The sequence below is a fragment of the Molossus molossus genome, unplaced genomic scaffold (assembly GCF_014108415.1).
Source record: "Molossus molossus isolate mMolMol1 unplaced genomic scaffold, mMolMol1.p scaffold_m16_p_5, whole genome shotgun sequence".
NCBI classification, from domain to species: Eukaryota; Metazoa; Chordata; class Mammalia; order Chiroptera; family Molossidae; genus Molossus; species Molossus molossus.
In genome coordinates this window covers 64,603,030-64,626,883 of record NW_023425388.1, presented here as the reverse complement: position 1 = coordinate 64,626,883, position 23,854 = coordinate 64,603,030, and the positions used below count along the sequence as shown (strand labels likewise).

Genomic DNA, 23,854 nt, shown 5'->3' with positions numbered 1-23,854 from the left:
TCCTAGTTCTGGAGTCAAATGGGAGATTCCGAAACAGAACTTTCATTTTCTCATGGGCACAGCGCAGAGAATAGTTCTTACGTACTGTGCATTCCCATGAGATCATTTACATGCCAGTCCTTGTCTGTTGGTGTCTACTTGTTAAGCATTGTTCTTGAGCGAGAAGATTCCATGTAAGCCAAAAGATATTTTTGCTTAATTCATATTGCTTTGAATATCTAATAAAGTATTTTTAATAAGCATTTTGCAAAAATGTTACGGTGGAGCTATAACTGCTGAAAACCTGATTTAAGAAAATAGTAATAAATCTTATCAAGGAGTAAACGAATTCCATGTTATACATGATCAAAGATCACCATCTAGTGGCCCAACTATATTATAACTTCTGAAGTTAGTGGCAAGTTCCATGGACTTCAGAGGCTACAGAAGTGTGTGGGAAGCATCCAGCCCCACCAAGCAGGGAAACAAAGAGTAAGACTTTGGCCCCACTAAAGGTATTCAAAATGAAAGTTACACACAAAACACTGTGCCCTTCAGACCAACCAATCTTCCAAATCAAGTTTTGGTCCTGGGCCTCTGATCACTCAGAATATGAGTGGACAGTGGAATGTGATTAAAGTAAAGTGATAGCTCTTTGGGAGATAAGCTCTCAGACATCCAAAACAATGAAGGCTTTTAACATGATCTTCAGCAACATCTCTGCTTCTCACCAGCAACTTTACAATAAAAAATATGGTTTGCTTGCAGTAGAATTATTGATATGTACATCTGGTAAAAGAAGCTTTCAGAAAATTAAGAAATAGTCACCAGAACACATCATTACCCCCATACAGCATGACTGAATAGGGTACAAGTTGGAGAGTCAGAGAATTGTTCAAATTCTGGCTTCACTCCCTATTGATGGCATGACTTTGGCCATGTTCCTTAATCTCACTGAGCCTCATAAGGCTTTTTAAGTATTATAAGAAATAAGCCTTGAAAAGGGCTTACTCCAGTGTCTGGAAAATAATTGGTGTTCCTTTTACCCTTCTCTAACTTACAAGAAACCTCATAATTTAACTGAAAAAGAAGAAAATAAAGACAAGAAGAAACTTAAAAGTAAACAGGGTTTGGATTTGGGGCCCAAAATTGGCTTTTAAATTGTCTTTCTCTGCCAAAATGAAGTTAAGAGACAGTGTAGTCACCATATAATTAAAGTAACAGCAGTTGTCCTGACTCCAACTGAGTCTGTGTTTTCTTTCAGGATGTAATTTTCATACTGGTAACATGGAAGGAAGAGCTGTATCCACTGTAGAATGAAGGAAATAGTACAAATTTCACAGGGTGTGGTAAGGATTAAATGACATGCAGCATAAATGTCTATAGCTCAGTATCACTTAGGATACTGCTAATTTTCATTATTACTGGTCTTTGCCTCTCTCATGGGACGACTGTGAGAATAGGACACAATTATCACTGATTATTTCAGCAATGCCTGCAGGCCTTTGCTACCTTCTTCACAAATCACTCTCTCACCAAGGTTCCTCCATGGAAAGACCAGCACTGTGGCTCTCATAAGGGGCCTGTTCCTTTGCACACACCATGCATGTGACTGGTTTTTAAACAAATTACAGCAGAATCTGCATTTCCAAATGAGAATTGTATCCTTCAACATGTGTGTGAGACTAAAATTCTTATTCCTGTAATATCCTTCTACTCGGGGAACTTCTCTCAGAGCCGACTATGTATCCCTTTATATCAATAGAATCAAAACAGAGAAAGATTCTGGCCAAATAGTAAATAGATTTTTGTGGGTAGCTTCTAAGTTGGCTCTAAAGGCAGTTCATGATATTTTTTTAGTAATGACAGCTAACTTTGCAAAGTGACAACATTAAAAGAATACCATTATTTGGGTATATTAATTATAAAATGATTTTTTTATTGATGTTTATAGAGAGACAGGGTGAGGGAGAGAGATAGAAATATTGATGAGAGAGAACACTGATTGGCTGCCTCCTGCATGTCTCCCCCCTGGGGACCTCACAACCTGGGCATGTGCCCTGACTGGGAATCTAACCGGCGACCTCTTGGTGCATGGGTTGACATTCAACCACTGAGCCACACTGGCTGGGCATAAAATGATTTTTTAAAGTCACATCTTTTTTTAAAAAAATGGCCTATATTCAAAGGCCCAAAAGGCCTACATCCCCCTTAGCATCCCTTTTAGACTGGTAAGCTGACTCACACCCAGTGGTAACCTTGCCTGTTCACTGAATCCTAAAGTATTGACCCATTATTTGGCCATTAAAAAAAAAAATCAGCCCTGGCCTGTTTTGCTCAGTGGTTAGAGCATCGGCCGGCCCACAGACAAGAGAGGCCTGGGTTCAGTTCCCGCTATGGGCACGTACCTCGATTGCAGTTTGTCCCCGGGGTCGTGTGGGTGGCAATGTGTCGATGTGTCTCTCTCACATCAATGTTTCTCTCTCTCTCCCAGCCCCTTCCACTCTACCTGAAGATAAATGCAAAAAACAATCAGTCCAATGATCCTTTCCTGGGAAGGGGGTGTGTAGCTCAGAGCACCTCATCCTTGAATATAACAGGGTCTTGCACACTTACTAGTAGCACCCAGCAGTGGCACGTACATCCTCTGTCAGGCCATGTGTTCTAATTTGGGGTATGGAAATACAGTTGCTAAATAAAGCAAAACAGCTGTGACAGGAAGTAAAGCCTTAGCCATCAAGACCAGTGTTCAAGTCCTATCTCCACTATTCGCTTGGTGCTTAATTATTCTCAGCCTCATTTCCTTATCTGTGAAATGGGGGAACCTGAGGATGAGAAAGCTCTTTGTAAGCCTCCAGCACCTACCCGCCCTCTGCACTCACCAGGTCCCTGCTAGCTCTATAAGAGGTGTCTCACCAAGCCCCCAGGGCTAGCTGTGCAAAGCAAGAAAGAGGTGCTCAGCAGTAGCATGTGAGGTGGCCTGTGTCAACTGTGGCCAAGCCTGGCTGAAGGGTCCTTTCTGCCCATGCCCTACCCTCAGCAGGATGCCCCAGGCTCACCGAGCGCCTCTCCACATTCCCTTTTTTCCTGCCATTCTTGCCTTGGATGACATCCAGTGAGCGGTAGCTGGGTGGCTTCTCCTCAGGCCAGTTTGGGGAGTGGGAGCGACGGCGGTGGGCCTCCCAGTTCCGGGGCTGCCTCTCCTTTTCCTCCTCGGAGCTCCAAGAACTGAGGCCTGAAGGCAGAGGAGGGGAGTAGCTTCGGTGCCTGCGCCTCTGGTGCCTGCGGGTACTCTCCCGGGGGCTGGGCCTTCGGGGTCTGTCTGGGTAATGGCTCCTGAGAGGCAGGTGGTTGAGCCGCCAGCGGTCCTCACTGGACAAAGGGCCATCACTGAGGCTGTCCCTGTCTGACCAGGGTATGGGTGATGTGTTCAGCCTGGAGCTGCGGTGTCTTCCACTCCGGAGTTGGTCCAGCTCCCTTCGCTCCAACGCCCAGCGCTTAGGCTCCCGGTCCTGGAGCTCCTGGTGGAAATCAGAGAGGTGCTGCTGCCTTCTCTCCTCCCTCAGATCCCAGGGTCCAGGAGGAACTGAGGTGAGCCACGGCTGGCGAGAGGAGCTGCTGGTCCTCCGAGAAGACGGCAGGTCTCTCATCAGGGGGGGCAGGCGGATAATTCTGCGTTCCACGACCTCAGAGCCCAGGGAGGACAGCATACTGCAGGGTTGGCCAGATATGGCTTTGAGATCAGGGGGCAGGTGCTGGGCTGGGTTGAGGTTCCGCAGCTCTTTCTCCAAATACTCAAGGACACCGTTGGTGATGGGAGGGTGAGTGGCAGTGTTCTGGGTCACTGGCATCGGTGGGTGGCTGGATCGCAGGGACAAATCTGTATGGAAACAAGACAAGGACATGCAGAAAAGCTGACCCATAACATGCTCCTCAGAATCAGGGCACCAAAATGCCATATTATTTAGCTTGCATCCCTCCCCTCCCATCCTCAGTCATAAAGATACCCACCACATTGGTCAGGAAGGACCCGAGGCAGCCCATGCTCCTGCTCTTGCCCTCTGCCCCCTCCCACCCTAAATCTCTGGCAAGGTTTACCTCGCTGCAGCAGTTGGGTCATTGGATAAGATGAAAACTGGGAGCTCCTGTCCGCCCCCCAGTACAGGGGTTTTTCCATCATCTGAGGGCCTAGGGCCTGAGCCTGCTTCATGTAGCGATGGCGGGCCAGGGCTGCAGGGGAAAAAGGAGAAATGCAGACCCTCAGCCAGGGCGAGGCCCACACCTCCCACTCACTTCTCTCCACCTAGCAGCCCTTCCAAGAGGCCAGTTTCTCTCCTCGTTATGGCCTGTCTTGCATGAGAGTAAGAGGTAAGGGTGCAGTGAATCAACTGTTCCTCTGGGAAGGAACCGGGAAAAAATCCCCTAGGCAAGACGGCAACTCCCGCACCCCGGGATAGTATACTCTTAAAATTGACTTCTTAATCTCAAAAACATTTCATCACCCTGCCCATCACCAAGGTCACCTATCATGTACAGTGATATACATGAGTAAGCAGCAGGCAGTGAAATCTCAGGCCACAAGGCAACTAGGCCTTCAGCCACGGGCCAAATATAGAAGGTACGAACATAAAGAGTTCAGACGAGGCTGTGAGTCAGGGGCTGCCTGCTCAGAGTGGAAAAAGAACAAGCGAATGATGCAGATGCTGAGATCAAGGTGCAGAAGTACTGCAAAGAACATTTCTAGCTAGTATGCCAGCCCTGGTGGGAGAAAACCAGTGCGGGGAGGACAAGAGAATGCAGAAGGCTGAAGTGGATCCAGGGGACCTTCTGTGCTCTTCTCCTTACTTTACTAAGTGTCAGGGTTTTCCCTAAGTTGGGGAAATCTCTAAGGGGTGGAGTGGTGGCGGACAAGGGAGGAGGAAAATACCATTTCCTTTCAGGGCAAAGAAAATGATATGAAAACCAGCACAAGGGATCCATGGAAACGTCACTCCCCTAGGTGCAGCTAGCCCACAGTAAGTGCTCGTTAAAAACAAAAGCAGTTAGTTGTTTTTGTACTTGAATTTCTGTTTTGAGGTCATTTGACCAGGGCCACATCTCCCAAGTCCCTGTCCATCCATGCATGTAGGAAGCGGACCTGTGGGTTCAAGTGCAGGAAGTGCCTGCCTTGGGCCCCAGCGGCACTCTCACCTCCTCCTGGTTCTCCAAGCCCGGTGGCCTCTCCTACCACCGCAGGCTGTGCCTGAGGCTTCCTCCTGCCACAGTAGTGGGGAGAGGAGGCAAGCATTCCGGACCCAGTTGCACAGGGTGGGGGATTTGGTGAGGCCAGCAGTTAAGGGGCCATGGGGACAACTACCAGAGGCTCCAGTATGAAACAGACTTCCAGCACAACAGAAAGTGGTCGCAGCAGAGCCCCCAGAAAGGTCTGGAGCTCCAGCCCTGTTGGTGAGTCACAGCCCAGCCTGGAGGAAATCAGATGCGAACTATGGCAGCTCATCCAGCTGCCACACCCTCGAGTCAACAAGTAGCACTCCAGACCCTCCAAAGACATGTCTCCATGCTCAGCACTTTTCCTCTCCCTTTTGCTAACAGATGCCTCCTCCAGTTTCCTGGATGTGCCACCATCAGCATACATAATGCCCTGCTTAATGTGTGCCACTTTACATGAGCTAACTAGTCCTCAGAGAAATCTTCAATGTGGGATCAGATGAGGAAGTTGGGCTCCCAGAGGTTACCTCCCCAGCCCACAGTCCAACAGCAGGTGACTGGTAGAGACAGTGTGACCCTGTGTCTGACACCCAAGCCTGTACTCTTTCTGCCAAACCACCGAGTCCCTAGACTCCTTTATTTCCGTGAAACAAAAATCCCTTCCCCAGCGGAACCTCTTCACTTTATTTTTCTCCAACTCAGCTCTATGTCTTTCAAAACTCACTCCAGATTAGCCTCTGCCTCCAAGACCTGATTCCATTGGGAACAACCCTATACATCCCCTGCCCCTGTAATCGACTCCTGGCTTCCCCCAAATGGTACCATTCCCTCTTCGCGCCACTTCCTTCTCCTACTCCCCCGATTCAATATGAGAGAAAGGGATAGTTAGGCTTACTCCTTCCTCTCCAAATGACCTTTTAAATTAATGGGACCCCCTGCACAGATAACTCCCTAGAAACCCTTCCAGATCCTCCATGAGTTCCTGTCAAATTTTTACATACCCCAGAGATTCACACACCTGCTCTCTTCTTAGCTGTTATCACCTTTTTCTCAGGGTTCCTCCCTTCTCTGATGTACTGGAACTAATGAGATAAGAATAAAAAACAGCCTCTGAGCTTCTCCCTGGCCATCCTGTCCCTGGAAACAGCTCCATGGGGATGTCTAGAATATCAGGGTTTTTCTGCTGCTCACCTAATGGGGAATCAGACAGGCAATAAAATACGGAACAAGTAGACCACTGGCCCACAGATCAAGGGGTCGAGGGGTTGAGGATTTGACTCCCAGACAAAGGTATGTACCTGGGTTGTAGGTTCAATCTCCAGCTCCTGTTAGGGTTGTATGGGAGGCAACCAATCAATGTGTCTCTCTCACATCAATGTTTTTCTCTCTCTCAATCTCTTCCTCCCTCTCCCCCTTCTCCCTTCCTTCTACTCTATCTAAAAATCAATGGAAAAATATCCTCCAGTGAGGATTAACAACAACAACAAAAGAAGAAGAAGAAACACGGAAAAAGTAACAAAGTTTCAAAAGACTTCTAGGAAGTTATCTCTGAACCTCAGTGGAGTAAAGTCTGCCCTGGTCACTTTTAATGAGCTGGTTAAAAATACAGACTCCTGGATCCCACGCCCCAGGAACTCACTTCCTTCAATCTAATGCAAGATAAGAAAGTCTGTGTTTTCAACAAGCTCCCTAATTCTAATGCAGGGAGTCAAATCAGAGTTGACTACTGAGGATCCTCAACTACCTTTCAAGAAATATGATCCTCAGGGACACGTTTCCTTAAATGCAGGCTTTGAAGGTCAGATGGACTGCAACAGGAATCCCAGCATGTACTAACTGTGTAATTTTGAGTGAGTTTTTAGAGGGTCTGAGCCTAGTCTCCTCATTTGTGAGATGGGAAAGAATACCTATTTCACAAGATTGTTGAGGTTAAATGAGGTAATACACATGAAGTGCCTAGTATATGACAGTTAACAGATAGTGGCTGTCATTGTTTTAATAAATTGTTGCCTTAGATCCCAAAAGTACATATTTGGAAACAAAACCACCAAAGGCACGTACATCTTCATTTCTGAATTCTTTAAGATGTCTCCTTCCTGAGAGAAATGACACCAACACCTGCCCCTCCTCCAGAGACCTGCGCCTCTTGTCCTCTGCAGCCAGCATCCTCTGTGGGCATCATCAGCACTGCCCCTGAAGACCTCAAACTGCACTTGCGCGTAACTGCTTGCCATTCCTTACCAGCCCCTCCACTCTAGAGAACTTACTTACCCTTTTGACCCACGGTCACACAGTCCTTTTGCTTTTTCCCATACTACCAGTCCCCTATGACTTGACTGGCCTGTCATTTTAGTAACATCCTCAGGAGCTTTCTAGATTCCCACACTCTTTGAACTCTTACCATCTCAGCTTTAGGGAACCACCAGCACATGCTTCCGGGCCCCACACTGCCAGAGCTGACTGATCTGTCAGGCAACAGACCTCAAAGAACCCTCCTCCCAACCCAACAGTGACCCTGCTTCCCTCCTCCCCACTCCACTTTCCCTGACTGATCCAGTGACCCTGCTTCCCTCCTCCCCACTCCACTTGCCATGACTGATCCAGTGACCCTGCTTCCCTCCTCCCCACTCCACTTTCCCTGACTGATCCAGTGACCCTGCTTCCCTCCTCCCCACTCCACTTTCCCTGACTGATCCAGTGACCCTGCTTCCCTCCCTTACAGCAGCAGTTCACATATACCCACTTCTCATGTCTCCCCTCCTCTCGAACTTTCAGCTGATGACATCCTCTGTGTTGAGGAAGAGGAACCAGCCCTGGGCAAGAAATCAAAAGACCGACTTCTAGCCCAGGCTCCACCACTAACAAACTGTGTGTGAAAAGTCACAGGAGGCCTCACATCCGTCACCTATGAGGAGAACGGGTGGTGCACTGCACAGAGCAGACTCCCAGGGTGGCCTGTGGCCTACTGCAGGGTGTGCCTAGAGGTTCTGTGGGCAGGAGGGCCAGTAAATGATCTAGGGATGAAACCTGCTTCTCCAGTTCTCCCAGAAAAATAAGGTTCAGTTTCAGTAACTTTCACTTTTAAGTTCCGTGTGGGCTGTTAACTAGTACTAAGTGAATTATCAAGAGTTACTGAAATGTGTCATTTTCATTTTTCTCTTCTCTGGTCCTCTACTAACTCTCACTAGAAAGTGGTGGCAGGTTAGGGAGATTGGCTGTGGTCAGAGAAGTTCAAGAACCACTGACATCATTCTCAAAGCTCCCTTCGGTGTCTAGAATTTTGATTTACTAAATGTGAGCTCCCTCGGCTTCTTCCCTCATAACTTCAATCACTGTCCACATTATGACTTCCTCTCTCTCTTTGGAGGTCAGGCTGCCTTTCCTTTCCTTTCTAAAGGTCATTTCACCGTAAGCCTGGTGAACTCCCACTGACTCCATCAGTCCTTAGCGATCATCTTACTTTTCTTATTTTCCACAGGCCTTGGTTCTTTGCCTACAAATATGCTTAGTGTTATCTTATTCTAAAAACAAACACAACAAAAAAAACAGTCACACACACACACACACACACACACACACACACACACACACACTTCTCTATCCAAGAGCTTTCCTTAACATTTGCCCCTTCCATATAATCTCTTCTCGTCACCAAACTTCTCAGGACAGCCTGCTGTAGTGACTCACTTCAGAAGTGACCTCACCTGCTCAAGTCCAGGGACCTTTATTTGTGGCCTGCATTTCTTAACTTTACCAGTTCTTCTAAATGAACTCTAACCACTTAGGAGGAACTACTCTACCCCAGAACCTATTTATTAGCTGACGACAGTGGATACACTTATTAGTTGTGGTAGGTTTGTCCCCAGCCCTGCCTGTTTTGAGTATCCCACAGACTTAGGGATTCTAAGAAGACATCTTGAGAGGGTTTTTCTCATCTCTCCCTGCATATTACTATTCCAGTAACAGTGACATTTCTATGGTGTCTCTCCCAGAGGTCCCTTAAAGGTAGGGAGGCTCTACTGTGGGAAATTCAGACTCTCATAAGTCAGAGGAACATGGATTCAACACTGTACTATTGCTGTTAGTTACTAGCAGTGTTACTTCTTTGACCTTCAGTCTCCTCATCTGTTAAACAGTGATGACATCTGCCTTCTAGGGTTGTGAAGATTCAATGGGGAAATATATGCAAGGGCCTACACAGAGAAAACATCCAATAAAATTTAGTTCTCTTTTCCTTAAGAGAGCAGTCTGGGAACACAGGCCTGAAACCAGACAGACCACTGACCTTCTTGACTTTGCAAAATACGTTATATTTCCATCTTAAGAGGCAATTCCTTATTTTTCCTTTCCATTTAAAGCACTTGATTCTACTCTAGCTATTTACTAAAAAAAGATCATTGTAGAATAATTTATTATTCTTTGATCTTCACCATGCATTCTGCAGCCAAACTATGTAGGGCATGTTATAATTCTGTTTTAAAAAGTCAAATTTCAGCCCCAAAACAATCACATTAAGAGCAAGATATTTTTCTGCTCCCTCTTCCCTTCCTTTAATGCAGAGATTCTCAAAGTGTGGCCCCTAGACCAGCAGCATCACATCACCTGGGAACTTTTAAGAAATGCAAATTCTCAGGCCCACTCCAGACCAATTAAATGAGAAATTCAGGAGGTAGGGCCAGTAATTCAGCTTTAACAAGCCCTCTTAGGTGATTCTTAAGTTTGAGAACCACGACTCTAACACCTCTTTTCTCTGATCTGCTCTCTTTAAGTCATCTCTAGGGATTAGCCTCCACTCTCACTGCTACATTTAAACTACTCCCTCCAGCCACCTCACGTTCCAGCAAGGTCAGCGCAAGGAGCAAAGAGTGGAGCACAGGCATATCAGAGCCACTGAGGAAATGCCATCAGTTGGCAGAGCCATTTGAAGAAGGCCTGAGGCAGACTAGAATGACGACAGGAAAAAGTCCTCTCACTTGACTCTGTAGCTTGCCCACGCCTCATTTCCCGGGCTGAGGCCAAAGACCCTCAAGCCTGTGATGGGAGAAGGTCATGGAGGAGAACCTGGAAGAGCCCAAGGTTCTGAAGCTGATCTGTTTGGGGCACCAGGCTCCAGCAGCACTCCATCCCATTGCTTGTCCATCCCCTCACCTTCTTCGGGGCAGCAGCAGCGGTCGGGACAGCAGGGGCAGCGGATGTAGCAGCAGCAATACTGGGGACAGCACTGGCACCAGCACACTCCGATGAGCAGGAGCAGGAGGAGGGCTCCCAGGATGATGAAGATCACCGTCAGCCAGTCTGCAGGGGGGAAGCCAAGCAGAGGTCTAACTAAATATACAGGGGCAGTTCTAATAGCCTGGTGGTTTAATAAACACAGCTCTTGACCTACAGGTTAAGGTTGAATGATACATCGCAAAAAAAAAAAAGCTTAGTTTTGGTAAGGGAACTTTAGAGGTTGGTACTCCAAAAACAATAACCTGGGCTTGCTTGTTTCTGGTTGTTGTTTTTTTGTATGGGGTTTTTCTTTTTCGCCCTTTCTCTGTGTTAAAAAAAAGTGTCATGATAGGGTGGACAAATAGAAAGTTCCCATAGCACTTACGCAGGACAATGAGCTTCACCTCCTTATCTGGGTCACCTGATGTGTCCCCTGGAGCCTCAATGGTGCAGTAATACACTCCATGGTCCCACCACATCACTTCATTAATCACAAGATCTGCTCCTGCAAAAAAGAAGGGAGAAAGTGCCGCTGATGAAAGGGGAGGGGAATGCTTGCTGACCTAGTGTAGCTTCAAGACCCTAGCATTGTCCTTCCACATCCTAAGTGGGCCCCTCATAGTTCAAAGAAAGTTCTCAATTTCTTCTTTGGAGAACTTCCTCTTTCTCCAAACAGTATATGGTGGTAGAACTGATCATTCATTGAGCCCTTTGAGGTATCTTGAAAGGATTTAGTATATAGCACCTCATTTAAATCCCACCACAACTCTCCAAGTGGATGAGATAGAGATTACCACTTGTCTCCCAGTGTCCTCTCTTTCTCTCATTGTCATAGAAATGCTGGTCATGTATGTGGCCATCCAGAATAAAGTCAGTATTTCCTATTCTCTCTTACAGATAGACATGGACATGTGACTCAGTTCTGGCAGATAGATTGTAAGCAGAAGTGTTACATGATGACTCTCAAGAACTTTAAAGCAGGCTGGGAACACCTTTACCTTTCTGTTCTTCATTTTTCAATTTTTTAAAAATCCTCACCCAAGGATATGTTTTTGTTTTTTCCATTGATTCTAGAGACAGGAAGGGAGAGGGAGAGATCAATGTGAGAGAGAAACATTGATTGAACCCACAATCTGGGTATGTGCCCTGACCGGGAATCAAAGCCATGATGACGCTCTAACCACTAAGTGACACCGGCCAGGGTTGGTCATTTCTTCATCTGCTCTGTTATCTGGAAAGCAAATATGATGGCTGTCATCTTGGACCATGAAGAAGATGATATTCTTGGTGAGCTGGAAGGAGCTTGAGTCTCTGAGGACTTAATCGAAGAGAGTGACCACACTAGTTGTGGACTGTCTACTTTCAAATTTATACACGAGAAGAAATAACCTTTATTGTTTAAGTCACTAATATTTTGGCCTTTTGCATACTCACAAACTTAATCCTGATACAGTGAGTACAATTATTTAATGTATTTCAGATAAAGAAATCAAGAGGCTTAGCAGGCCATAGCCTTCCCCAGGAAGCTAAGAAACTGGCCTAAAAACAGAGAGCTAATGCTTAGCAGAGGTTGGTTCAAACCCATGTTTCCCTGCTTCCCCACTGGTGATCTTAACCACTAAGCTCTAATATCCTCTCCAAACTAGGTAGAAAACACCACAGCCTGGATCACTTGCCAGCTGGGGACAGATACCTCGGATCTTGAAGATTTTAAGATAAACCTGAATATGCAAGGATGAATGCCAATATTTTAAGAGTAAATGTAACTCAAAAAAAGCATTTTAGTTCTCATGAGTACCAAGTGCTGGGCTACCCCACTAGGATAGATGAATAGCATGTTCCGGATTAGCAAATGTAACACATGCCTTTTGTAGGTCCAGCACTATGTCAGATACTGTGGATGATCTCAAGAGGAAATGTGGGAGATCTGAAGAGGAGTAAGACCCATCTCTGTCTTGAAAGGGCTTAAAGTCCAGTCAGAGGCATCAGGGCAGCCTCCATGTCCCCACTATTTTAGCCACAGTAAGTGCCAGGGGACAGCTTCACATTCTTAAAGACCTTAGATTACAGACTTGCTCTGGCATAGTTGACAGTCATATAGGCAATTCTTTCTTTTTAAAAAATTTTTTATTAAAGTGAAGTTTGGCAAACAATACTGCATTAGTTTCAGGTGTATGGCAATATTTATACACCATATGAAGTGATCACCATGGTAAGTCTAGTAACCATGTGTCTATCTTCAATTCTTTACTATTTGTTTGTCAAGAAAGATTTATTGAGGAAGTGAAACAAAAATGTGAAGTCACGAAATATTGGAGCTAACTTTGACTTCTGTTTCCTCCTCTTTCTGCGTCAATCCCTATTATTTTTTTCCTACCCATGATTTTCCAAACTCACTGCCTTTCCCAGAAACAAGCTTATCATGAACTTGGAAGAATGGTGAAAATGCTTTGGGAGAAATCCCCCCTCAAAGTTTAATGTGTATTATAAACCTGCCCCCATTTTAATTAGAGACATAAAGATTATTTTAGGGATGTCAAAGTAATGAAGGCATTCAAATATGTTAGCATTTTAAATGATCCAAGAACTGTTTTGACAGGGTCATCTCAAATGATGCAGACATGGGCATGAAAGTATCAGAAAACAAGGGCCCAGATGTCACCAGCCTAGAGGTAGAAATAAAAACCAAGGGGGAACACCACTTTCCCACGGGAGTAAGAAAGGGCAGAGTCTGAGCCAAAGTGGTTGTTTGTGAGTGGAGGCAGCAGACAGCACTACTTAAAAATACAAAACTAAGACAGAAACGTGGGGACTGACACCTACGGGGACTTTCAACCTTCAAAAACTGTGAAGAAGACTTGCTAGTTAAAGAGAAGTTTAAACTTTGGAGTCACAGCAGAGCTAATTCTGTGGGGTCTGAAGAAAGTGGAACCACCCTGAATCTTTGAGAATGCCCCTGAAGACTAAAAAAGGACAGATGTGCCCTAAGGCTAGGAGTTCAAACACCACTTGGGGAAATCAGAGGTTGAAAGTAAAAGGATCAAATGTTAAGTATTACAGCCAAAGTGTTAGAAATAAACTTGGAAGCAATTGTTACACTGGCTCCCTTGAAATGATCTACCTTTAAACAATCATAGACTATTAATTGATTTCTTCACATTGTTGTTATATCCCTGCCCCACCACCACCCTTTTTTTCTTTTGAACCAGCAAATGTTTAACACAGTACACCAAGTTCATTGAAACAGGCTGTGGCCCTGGCCGGTTTGGCTCAGCGGTTAGAGCGTCGGCCTGCAGTCCAGAGAGACCCGGGTTTGGTTCCCGCTAAGAGCATGTACCTCAGTTGCAGTTTGTCCCCGGCCCTGGTTGGTCGTGCGGGTGGCAACCACTCGATGTGTCCCTTTCACGTCAATGTTTCTCTCTCTCTCCCTCTATCTGAACAAAAAAAATGGAAAAATGTCCTCAGGTGAGGATAAAAAAAAAAAAGAAACAGGCTCTGAATTTGTGCCAATAACCCATCACACTAACCCTGGATTACAAGGTAGGAATGTGGGTGCTAACCCATCCATCCAAAAGTATGCTGAGTGATCATAACTGAAGTTCTGCACACTTACTGATTGCTAAGTGCTAAGTGCTTTGTACATATCGTCTCACATAATCCTGACAACTCCCTAGGTACCATGGCAAGTTTCACTTTATAGAAATTGAGGCTAAAAAAATTGAAGGGACCTGCCCAAGGTCACACGCCCTATAAGTGCAGAACGGGGACTCACACCTGAATCTAATCACCATTCCCTGTACTGGACACAAAAAATAGATATGCTTTAAACATAGCTCTCAAATGTCACATCTGATATTCACTTCAGTGTGGCGAGACAGAGCCACTTTGCCTGTCTTTCAGATGAGGCAACAGAAGCTAGAGAAAATTGCTGCCACTGGTCACTGAGCCAGCATGTGGAAGTAACGGGACACTCAGCCAGGTGTTTTGGATTCTAAGCCCAATGCTCTTTTCTGTACCAATGGAGGGTGCTGGTCTCAAGCTGACCATCTATTGGGAAGGCTCTACTTCCTTAGATACGTATGATACACATGGCCAGAGGGAAACTCAGGAGCCTGGGTTCCAGAAGATCTTGAGAGCAATTCATGGAAGGGATCAAAAGAGCCTGATCCACACCTTAGCCGTGAATCTCAGGGAAGCCAAGGAAACCATCCACTCCTAGACCTTAAGCCAAAGCTTATCCAGAGACCTGGGAAGCCACTTCACATGATGTAGCACATTCTGTATATGTGCCCAAGGGACCAGTAGATCACCAGGCAGCAGAGACAAAGGGAAATCCCCACAATGACTCAGCCTGGTGTCTGCACCTCTGCCACCCCGGTTCCCTGCCACTTCCCCAACACTCACGGTTCTGGATGGTGATCTTGCGCTGCCGGTAATCCACCCCCAGCACGGGCTCATTTTGCCCCCGCCTCTGGGCCACGATGCGAACCTCCCGCTGGCTGTCGTTGCAGTCGTTGGAAGGGTCCTGGCCCAGGGATAAAGCTGCCTGGTATGCTGAGGAAAGAGGACACACCCAAGTCACACAGCAATGGGGAATTCCCAGGAAAAAGGGTGCTCTTACTGTCAGCCTCTGCATCCCCAAGGTATCTCCTTAAACACGAAGATTCTGCTTCTGTAGGTCTGGGGTGAGAAGCAGACATTCTGCATTTCTAGTGAGCTCCTGAGTGACACCAATGAACCACAATTTGAGCCTTGAGACTCCAGACCCCCCAAGAGGCCATCATTTCCAGATCCTGGCTGCATTCCCCCATCTCCCATTCCAACCTCCCTTGTCTCGTTTTCAGACTCTGCTCCCTTATAATACAAAGTTTGAGAGCTATTAAATCTGCTGGGCAAATGCCTACAACCCTAGTCTTTCCTACCTCCCCACTTAACCCAGGCATTTGAAGAGTAAACCCCAGGAAACAATACCTCAATTTAGAGAGGGAGGGGTCTTTTGGTGGCTCAGTCAGGTTTGGGGTTAAGGTCTTTTAGACATTAATAGGACTAAAAGGGGTAAAGCTGATCCCTCCCCCTCCTTTCCTCATCTCAGGAAGCTCACTTCCTTCCTACAAACAGGGCGTCTACTTGTGTTCCCAATATTTCTGCATGGTTCATTACCCCAGGCTGACAGTGGTATCTAGGTTCCTTTGTTCCTTGAGAGAGGCAGAGGTGGGCAGCTAGGAATGGCTTTGGTTCCAGACAGAACTGACAGGAGTGGGGCAATGTTACTTAGAGGTGAGGTTTGGCTACACACCCGGGCAACTGTGCATTACAGAGATGTCAAACCAGTGTGCTCCCTGGGGGCAGTGAGCTCTGCATCACTGCCAGCCTAGTCTGTAGGGGAATGCCTGTCCACCAGGAAGGCTGGCCGTGGAATCGAACATGGCAGTGGGCACAAGGTTCACAAATGGCCATTCCTCATGCATCTGGGGGCATGGAGGAGTCCTCTTGTCTGCATTCTAAGGGGGAGGGGGTGATGAGAGGAGGATCTGAAACCTCTTCAGTGTGTGGGCGTGGACGAGGAGGCAAAACTTTCTCTGCCTTTTACTTAAATATTTTTAGAACAAGGTGGGGCATAAATTTTAAAATAAATAAAATAGTGTGCGATCTTAAATAAGTGACTTCATCTGACTGGACTCTGTTAAATGAGGAGACTGGATTGTGATCTTTGTGGCTTCTCCTCACTTATGAGGATTTGTGATCCTAAAAAATGTCTACACCCTAACAGCAATACTTCTTCACAAAGGGACCCGGGCAGAGCCAGAGAGGGAGGGCACTCACATGCAGAGTAGTAGTCAAAGATGGGGTCCTTGCAGAAGGACTTGAAGCGCCACGTCACTACCACATCCTGGAGCTGGGCAGAGGTGGTGTAGTCACATTTGAGGACGACAGAGGCAAACAGGGTGACATAGCGCTCTGTGTGCTGGACCGTCACCAACAAGGACAGGCACCCTGAAGCCAAGAGCAGGAGACAATGCTAAAGGCAGACCAGATCTCTGGGAGGTGACCTACTTTGGTTCATGGGCAATAAAAGCAATGCAAATGAACAACCACACTGCCTGATTGGTTGGGAGCTCACAGGCAGTCTTACTTGGCTTGGATAAAATCTGGGATGGATACTGCACAGACAATGGGGAAGGTAGTGGAGAAAAAGATCAAGGACAATGCCCAAGGAGCTCATGGTCCATCGATAGTAATAACACATGCAACAACAATAAAGAAATTATATTAAAATAAGGCCATATTTGTACTGGAGTGACCTTGCTAATATATATTTTCTTCACATCACTTTCTTTTAAAAATGTTTTCCCATTTCCCTAAGGATACATTTCAACCTCCACAAGACCTGTAAGATCTGCCTTCAGCCTTTCTCTCCTTCCTCATCTCCCTTCAGGCCCTACTGTACACTCAGAGCTTCTGGCCACTCTGAACTTGTATCAGTCCTTTCCACGCTAGGATCTCAGTCTTCACCAGGTCTTCCTGCATGTGGATCTCTCTCCTGGAGCACACGTCCATCTCACTGGCCACCATTCCACTCCCTTAGTCCACTAGACTAAGTACTATCTATTCCTGAGGTCTTCAGATGCACCCTCACCTCCTCACCTCCTCAAGATGCACCCTGACTGCAAATCTGGTTTCTCCAAGTGCCTCATCTTACCCTCAGGAACAATTTTTAACACTTCATTGTTTATTATAGGCTCTGAGAAGATCGACTGGGTTTGTCTCTAACTCACTGTCCAAACACAAGTACCTCGTATTGTGCCTGTTACCTCCTTGGTAACCAACAATGTTTGTTGAATAAATAATGGAGTGAATGACCAAAAATACATTAACCAGTGGATACTAGCAGCACAGGTCAACATAAGCATAGAGCAAATAAAACAGAAATTATCAGACTGTGACCAAATTTTATCAAGAAAGACTTGAAGAAATTAAAAGTTTTTCTTTTTTCTTTTTAAAAATACCCTCCTCTTACCTTCCAAATACACAGACATACTCCAGGTCTGCTTTGATGAGGAACCAGGTGGCACAGAAATGTCAGGTGGGACTTTGGTGCAGTCAGAGGGCCACACATAATTGGCATCTTATAATGTTCCTATGTCAATGTGGTTTCTAGGCTGACTATAGGGGATCTTCTCATGGGAGGGTTAGTGCAGAGCAGAAGTACTCAAACTTGAGCATACACCCCCAGGAAGACTTGTGACAGCCCAGATCCATGTGCAGGGGTATCTGATTCAGTAGGACTTGGGTGGGGTCCAAGGACTTACATCTCTAATAAATCTCCAGGAGATGCTGATGGTACTGCTCTGGGCACCATACTTTGAGAAACACTAGTGTAGATTAGATTTAAAAACTAAACCAAAGATCCCTAGGCTTTGGACTCAGATATGACTTGGTTCAAATCAAACTTTACTACGCAGATATTGGTCAAGTTATTTCCTCTCATTGAGTTTGTGTTTCCTTAACTGTAAGTGGAGATTATACTATTACTAACCTCATCAGGTCCTTGCAACAGTTCAGTGAGATAATCCACATCCAGTGCTTGGCACACACCCTGCCACATTCGTGTCAGTGTCTGAGCCTCCCCTTCTCCCTGCCTCTTCCCCCTTATTACAAGAGCCAAGGAGAAAGGGGTTCGAGTTGTGAAAGGAGCTCTCATGTGGAGCGGCCTTTATTTTGACACTCATTACAGAGCAGTTGGGCGGGGCTGTCTCAATGGCCAAAGCCATTGGCTCTGGGTCCTGCTTCACCTTCTGGACACAGCTCACATAAGATAGTCTGCTGAGCTTAGACAGGCACCCATACCCACTTTTCTAATGTTCATGGAGAGAGAGCAGAATGCTGCTCAGGACAGGCTCTGGTCCCCAGAGATGACCCAGAGTTGGGCTGTAAATGAGAGCGTGCCCATGAGAGCTGTGAGGGAGAAAGGGTCTGCAGAAGTGTAGGGGAGACCTGCGGGTGGGGAAAATTCACAAAGGAAGAGATTTAAACTAGACCCTCAGATTCAGATAGGATAAAGATTACACATGAGAAAGAGAGGACAGAGAAACTCATCATTTCAGGATGGAAGATGAACCAAGGCCCTTAGCAGGAAGGGGCAGTTACTTGAGGAACCTGGAGGGAACCAACCTAGCTGACACCACTGGCTTCAGGGGAGACAGAAGGGATAAATAAGGTGGTGCTGGTGTTGGAGACCAGGAGGTGGGGACATGGAGTGAAGTCTATATCACACTCCAGTGTCTATTTCTAGTTAATAGATAATCACTGAAGGGTTTTCTGAAGAAGAGTAGTAGGGTGACAGTGGTATTTTTTTGGAAGATGGATGACTTCCTTATTCAGCTGTGAATGGAAAAAGAACATCATTTTGAAAATAAGCCTTCAGTAGTTTGGGGAAAAACAGCTGCTTCCTCAGCTATAGGATTCTTAGAAATTAATACAATCAGAACAGAAGAGCCAGTGACCAGCAGTCTCAAGCCTAACATGGATTCTATGGTAATCTGCTTTTTTATTTTTGCTTTTCTGCCCTCACTTTGGTTTTTTTTGTTGTTGTTGTTGTTTTCCAGAACTGACCTGAAATAAACTTTGGAGCTTTTGCCCAACACAGCTTTACTGAACAGGAGCAACAGGTAAGATTCTGACAACGGATCTGTCAACACTAGCGTCTTTTGTATAGTAACACATATGGACTGGAATAGGGAGAAGCACACAAGACCCTAGGTTCACATAGTACTTCCAGATATTTTCTTTTACACACTAAATATGATCCCTGGGAAGAGAGAAGCTGTGCCCATTTCATATACAGCAAACTTGAGATTAAAAAACATTACTTGTCTGTGGTCTTTCATTGTCTAAGAGAATATGATTCGAGATTCTTCCCCTGAGCAGTGCTCTTGCCACTCTGCCTGGCCATTCTTTAAATTAAAGGACATGCCCCGCTGGAGTGGCTCAGTGGCTGAGCATTGACCCATGCACCCCAAGGTCGCCAGTTCACTTCCTGGTCAGGGCACATGCCCAGGTTGTGGGCCAAATCCCCAGACAGAAGGCATGCTGGAGGCGACTAATCGATGTTCTCTCTCGTCAATGTTTCTCTCTCTCTTTCCATCTCCCTTCTCCTCTCTCTAAAGATCAATAAAGAAAAATAAAACAAACAAACAAACAAATAAATATGTTTGGTGTTCATTAGCTTGCAAAGATTGGAGCATGGGGCCAGGCTATGTGAGCAATAATTTATTGACGACTGTCACTGTGACCCTGTCATTTATAACCTACATGTTCTTTATTTTGCTGAATGGTTATTTAACATAAATAACAGCTTATTGAAAGGACTGCTCAATATTATTTGTACAGAGGTAAAACACTGGGAGGGGAGGGAGGGCAGGCTTGCTGGGAGTCAGAGGAGGGAATCTTGCTGGAGTCAGAAGTTGCCCTGGAGTCGCTTTGAAGATGGCTGAATCTGATGCTCTGAGCCAGGAGAACAGGAACAAGGGTGATCATCTTCATTATCAAATCCTCACTCGGCTCCCCTTCCATGAATGCCCTTATTATGGGCAAACCACACCTGGGGTCAGAGAACTCACCTTTACCAACGTCAACACTGGCTGTGCTGCCTTTTATCCTCTCTTCAACTTCGTCCCTTATGTGAATTTCAAGCCTCAAAGTATGTCAGCTTCCCAGAAGTTTTGACCACATTGAGCTCACTCAGATTCCCTCTGGGGGTCTGCCAGTCCCATAGCATCCTGCACAGCTCTCAGCCCGACCCCCACATGTCCCACAATCCTCACATGGAGAGTAGGGAAGGGTTCCAGGATAAAAGGTAAATGAACAACAAGCAAACTCTTCTCCCTTCTTGGCTGTTGCTCTGAATCTCAGCATCTACTGTGAGCTGAATGAGGTAAACGCATGGTCTCTACTCCTCACAACCCCCTAGGGTGGGATCAGCCCTGCTCATCTATATGGGCAAAAGTTCAGACAATAATCCAAGCCCTCTCAGCTTCAGGATTTGAATTTGGGGCTTGCTGACAACAAAACCCAATCTTTTTTTTCTTTTCTTTTCTTTATTTTAACCTAATCTTTCCCAAGTGGGCAAGTTTAACCTTTCAAGTGGAAGTCAGGTACTGGACTCTAAAAGCAGGAGGATTTTTCAGATTGGTAAGAAGACAAAGGAAGCAGCAAGTCTTCTCAAAGGCAAAAACCTCCCATCTTTATTTCCCTTCACCTTGTAACTTCCCTATAAAACTAGCCACATTAGGCACACACACTTCTAAGAAGATAAGGTTTTCAAGAAGAAGCCAAAAGCAGCAAAATCAGGGCTAAAAGTACGAACAGATTAAAAAAAAGATAAATGCCCTGTTTATAGGTTGCATCAATGTTCTTTTAAACTTAGTACTACAAATTTTCAAATTCATCAATTATCTTTTAATTCTTAAATTTCTTATCCTATGTCATCTCTTTATCCTCAATTCATTGCCACTTAATTTCCTACCTGTCTCTTATCATTTTTTTCCTTGAAAACTTGAATTCTAGAGACTCACTTTCTGAGTTTAGATTCTACCTTCACTTTCCACCAGCTTAAAGACCTGGCAAGCTATTTCCAAACTCCAGTTGTTTTTTTTTTACATGCAAAATAGGGACGATACTAATACTTGCCTGATATTGTTGTAATGAGGATTAAATGAGATAAACATCCAGCATTTAGCAAAGAGCCTGGCACATACTAGATGCTCAATCAACACTAGCTATCATTTGTATCACTTGTATGTATCTCTTGCATGATCATCATGTAAACTCATTTTGAAATAACTGAAATGATACAAATGTAAACTATCACTACTGTCCTCTCTTTGCAAAATGAATTAGTGCATTAAAAGCTTTTAAAGCTGTGTCACTTTATACACTGGCAAACCCATTCACAATTTACCTCCTCTGTGAAAGAGGAAGGGAGGGAGACCTATCATTTAAGAGTGGAAAGGTAACTTCAGATGAGAGACCAGGGCTCATGGGAAGGAGAGAAGGGGAAGGGGATTCTCTGTTTCCCGCCATGAGGTACTTTCCAAGACTATGCTGCTGTGCAGAGTGGGGACTACCATCTGACATTAAAGTGGAAGAAAAACATACCGAAAAAGAAGAATATCTTTACAACTAAATGCCATGTGTTCCCAAATATATGCATATCTTGTACATTTATTTTTTCATTGTGTTCCCTGTCTAAAATAATTTTGAGCAAGGTGTTTTGCAGTTTCTAGAATATCCCTACTGCATAGGGATATATGTAAAAGCTTCCTCTCTCTCTCTCTCTTTTTAACTAAGAACTGTTTTCAGAATACTAGATGGCATTTCCCCTCCTTTCCACATGAAGGGTCATGCTTAGAAGGGGATGGCAGCCAGGGAGGGAGAACATGGTCATTCCTGGCAAAGGCAGTGGCCTAGTGCAGATGCTGATGGAAGGTCTTCATCTGAGTGTTTTTCAGGTACCCAGGCACCTCTGCTCCAGTAAGCATGTTAACAAAAAGTACACAGGTTTAATCCTATCAGAGTTTATCCCTGAGCAAGTTATCTCCCCAAGTATATTTGCCATCGGTACTTATTACATTTCCTTAGATAACAGTACAAATATGAGAGAAACAAAGGGGAAGAGAGACTGGCAATAAGTAGAGACAAGAAATAAGGGATTCAGAAAGTTAGGAAAGAGTTGGGGTGGGGAGGAATTATGTCTACATATTACATATTTAACAAAAGTCTGGCCTGTGCTACTCAACAGTGCTAGTCCTGGGGTGGCTCTAAGCATGTGGCGACCCTGGGGAGGAAACTGACATACACTGACCACCTGCATGCTGTTAGGCATGGTATTGGATGCTGTATTATACAGTATCTCATTTAACTTTTGCAAAAATCCCATGAGAGAAGCTTTATTTTTATCTTTGTTTCATAGGTGAGGAAAATACACTGGGAGATTAAGTAACTGGTTTAAGGTCATGCTGTTACAAAGTAGCAGAGCTACATTTAAATTTACACCTCTAAAATGCCAAAGCCTACACTGTTTCCAGTGTACCAACTGAGTTCTGAATAAGTTTTTCTAATGGTGGAGGTTTAACCTTTAAGGGATATTCACATATTAAGGCACATTCACAAATTTATTTTAACCATTTTGTATAGAAACCCTTTATTACTTTTTTGTCATATAAAATAAATAATAAGAAACTTCAAACAATAAAGAGGGTGTAAAGTAAAAATGTTCTCCTTGCTTGCCATGCATTCCACTCTCTAGAGGTACCACTGTTGATAATTTGGTATATATTTCCTATGCTGCTCCTTAAAAAAAAAAAATAATCATATTATGTATATTGACTTACAACTTTGTTTTTTCTTCAGACTAATGGTTTATCATATATTCTATAGATCTAATTATTTTATAGATTTAATTATTTTAGTGGCTGCCTGAAAATTCACTACATGGGAGAACCATATTTATTTACCCATTTTCCTAATAATGGGCATTTAGATTGCTTCTGATTCATTACTATTACAAACAATGCTGACATGAATTGTTCAAATGAGTATCTTTATATAAAGTATCTTTTCACATGCATGCCTTCCACTAGGATATATTTTCTTAAAGTGAGATTGCTGGATCTAAGGAAATAAAGCTTTTATGTTTCAATAGAAGCTTCAGGAAAGAAATTTATATTCCCATCAACAGCGTGACAGTCCCATGTTTCACCACAATCTTTCCAACAGGGGAACATAACAGTCTTTTAAAATTTTTGATAAACTACCAGGTAAAAAAAATAGCCACTCAGGTGGTCTGAATTTGGTATTCCTTCAGGGGTAGAAGACAAAACCTGGTTAAGAGGCAGATGCTTGGAGTTTCCCAAAGTCTGTCAATCAGATCAGTGACTCATCCATGTTCCCACATGCTAAATTCAGAGCATATGCAAATTTGGGTCTCACCACAATGACAAATTTCTATGTGCCCTGGGCCTTCAGAGGTCATTCATTTACTTAATTTAATTGAAGACCTACTCTGAGCCAGGCACCATTCCAGTTGATGGGGGTACATTAGCAAATAAGGGAGACAATGCCTCTGCACTATTTCAAGTTATACTCTTGATGGGAGAGTCAACAATAAACAAGTAAACATATAGATAAGCTATTTCATGGCTAAACTTTATAGGGTTGCTCAGAAACTGATAGAGCCTTGAATATCAAATCCTACTATTGTTTAATAAGAGACAAGACAGGCACACAAATCCAATTACTCCTGAAAAATCTTCTTGGTTGTTTCAAAGTCTAAATCTAGCCCCCAATGTAAATCATCATCCTTCCGTACAAATCTGGGACTCTTCAATGTTTCCCATCTCAGTGAGTGGGCAACACTGAAAACTAGGCATCATCCTTGACATTTCTTTCTCCCTTG

At 44.7% G+C, this 23,854-nt stretch overlaps 1 protein-coding gene across 2 annotated transcripts in view; it reads right to left on the bottom strand.

Annotated features, from left to right (window-relative positions):
- The window catches only part of ILDR1 (immunoglobulin like domain containing receptor 1), a 31,242-nt gene that overhangs the window by 1,910 nt on the left and 5,478 nt on the right, over positions 1–23,854 (bottom strand). The window contains exons 2-7 of one of the 2 annotated variants that reach the window (XM_036243639.1): positions 16,222–16,392; positions 14,803–14,952; positions 10,784–10,903; positions 10,336–10,482; positions 4,078–4,209; positions 3,039–3,859 (exon numbers count right to left, since the gene is read on the bottom strand). In XM_036243639.1, the coding sequence (XP_036099532.1) occupies positions 3,039–3,859; positions 4,078–4,209; positions 10,336–10,482; positions 10,784–10,903; positions 14,803–14,952; positions 16,222–16,392 (1,541 nt within the window). The remainder of the gene's footprint in view (positions 1–3,038; positions 3,860–4,077; positions 4,210–10,335; positions 10,483–10,783; positions 10,904–14,802; positions 14,953–16,221; positions 16,393–23,854) is intronic. The other variant, XM_036243640.1, reaches the window with a different exon arrangement.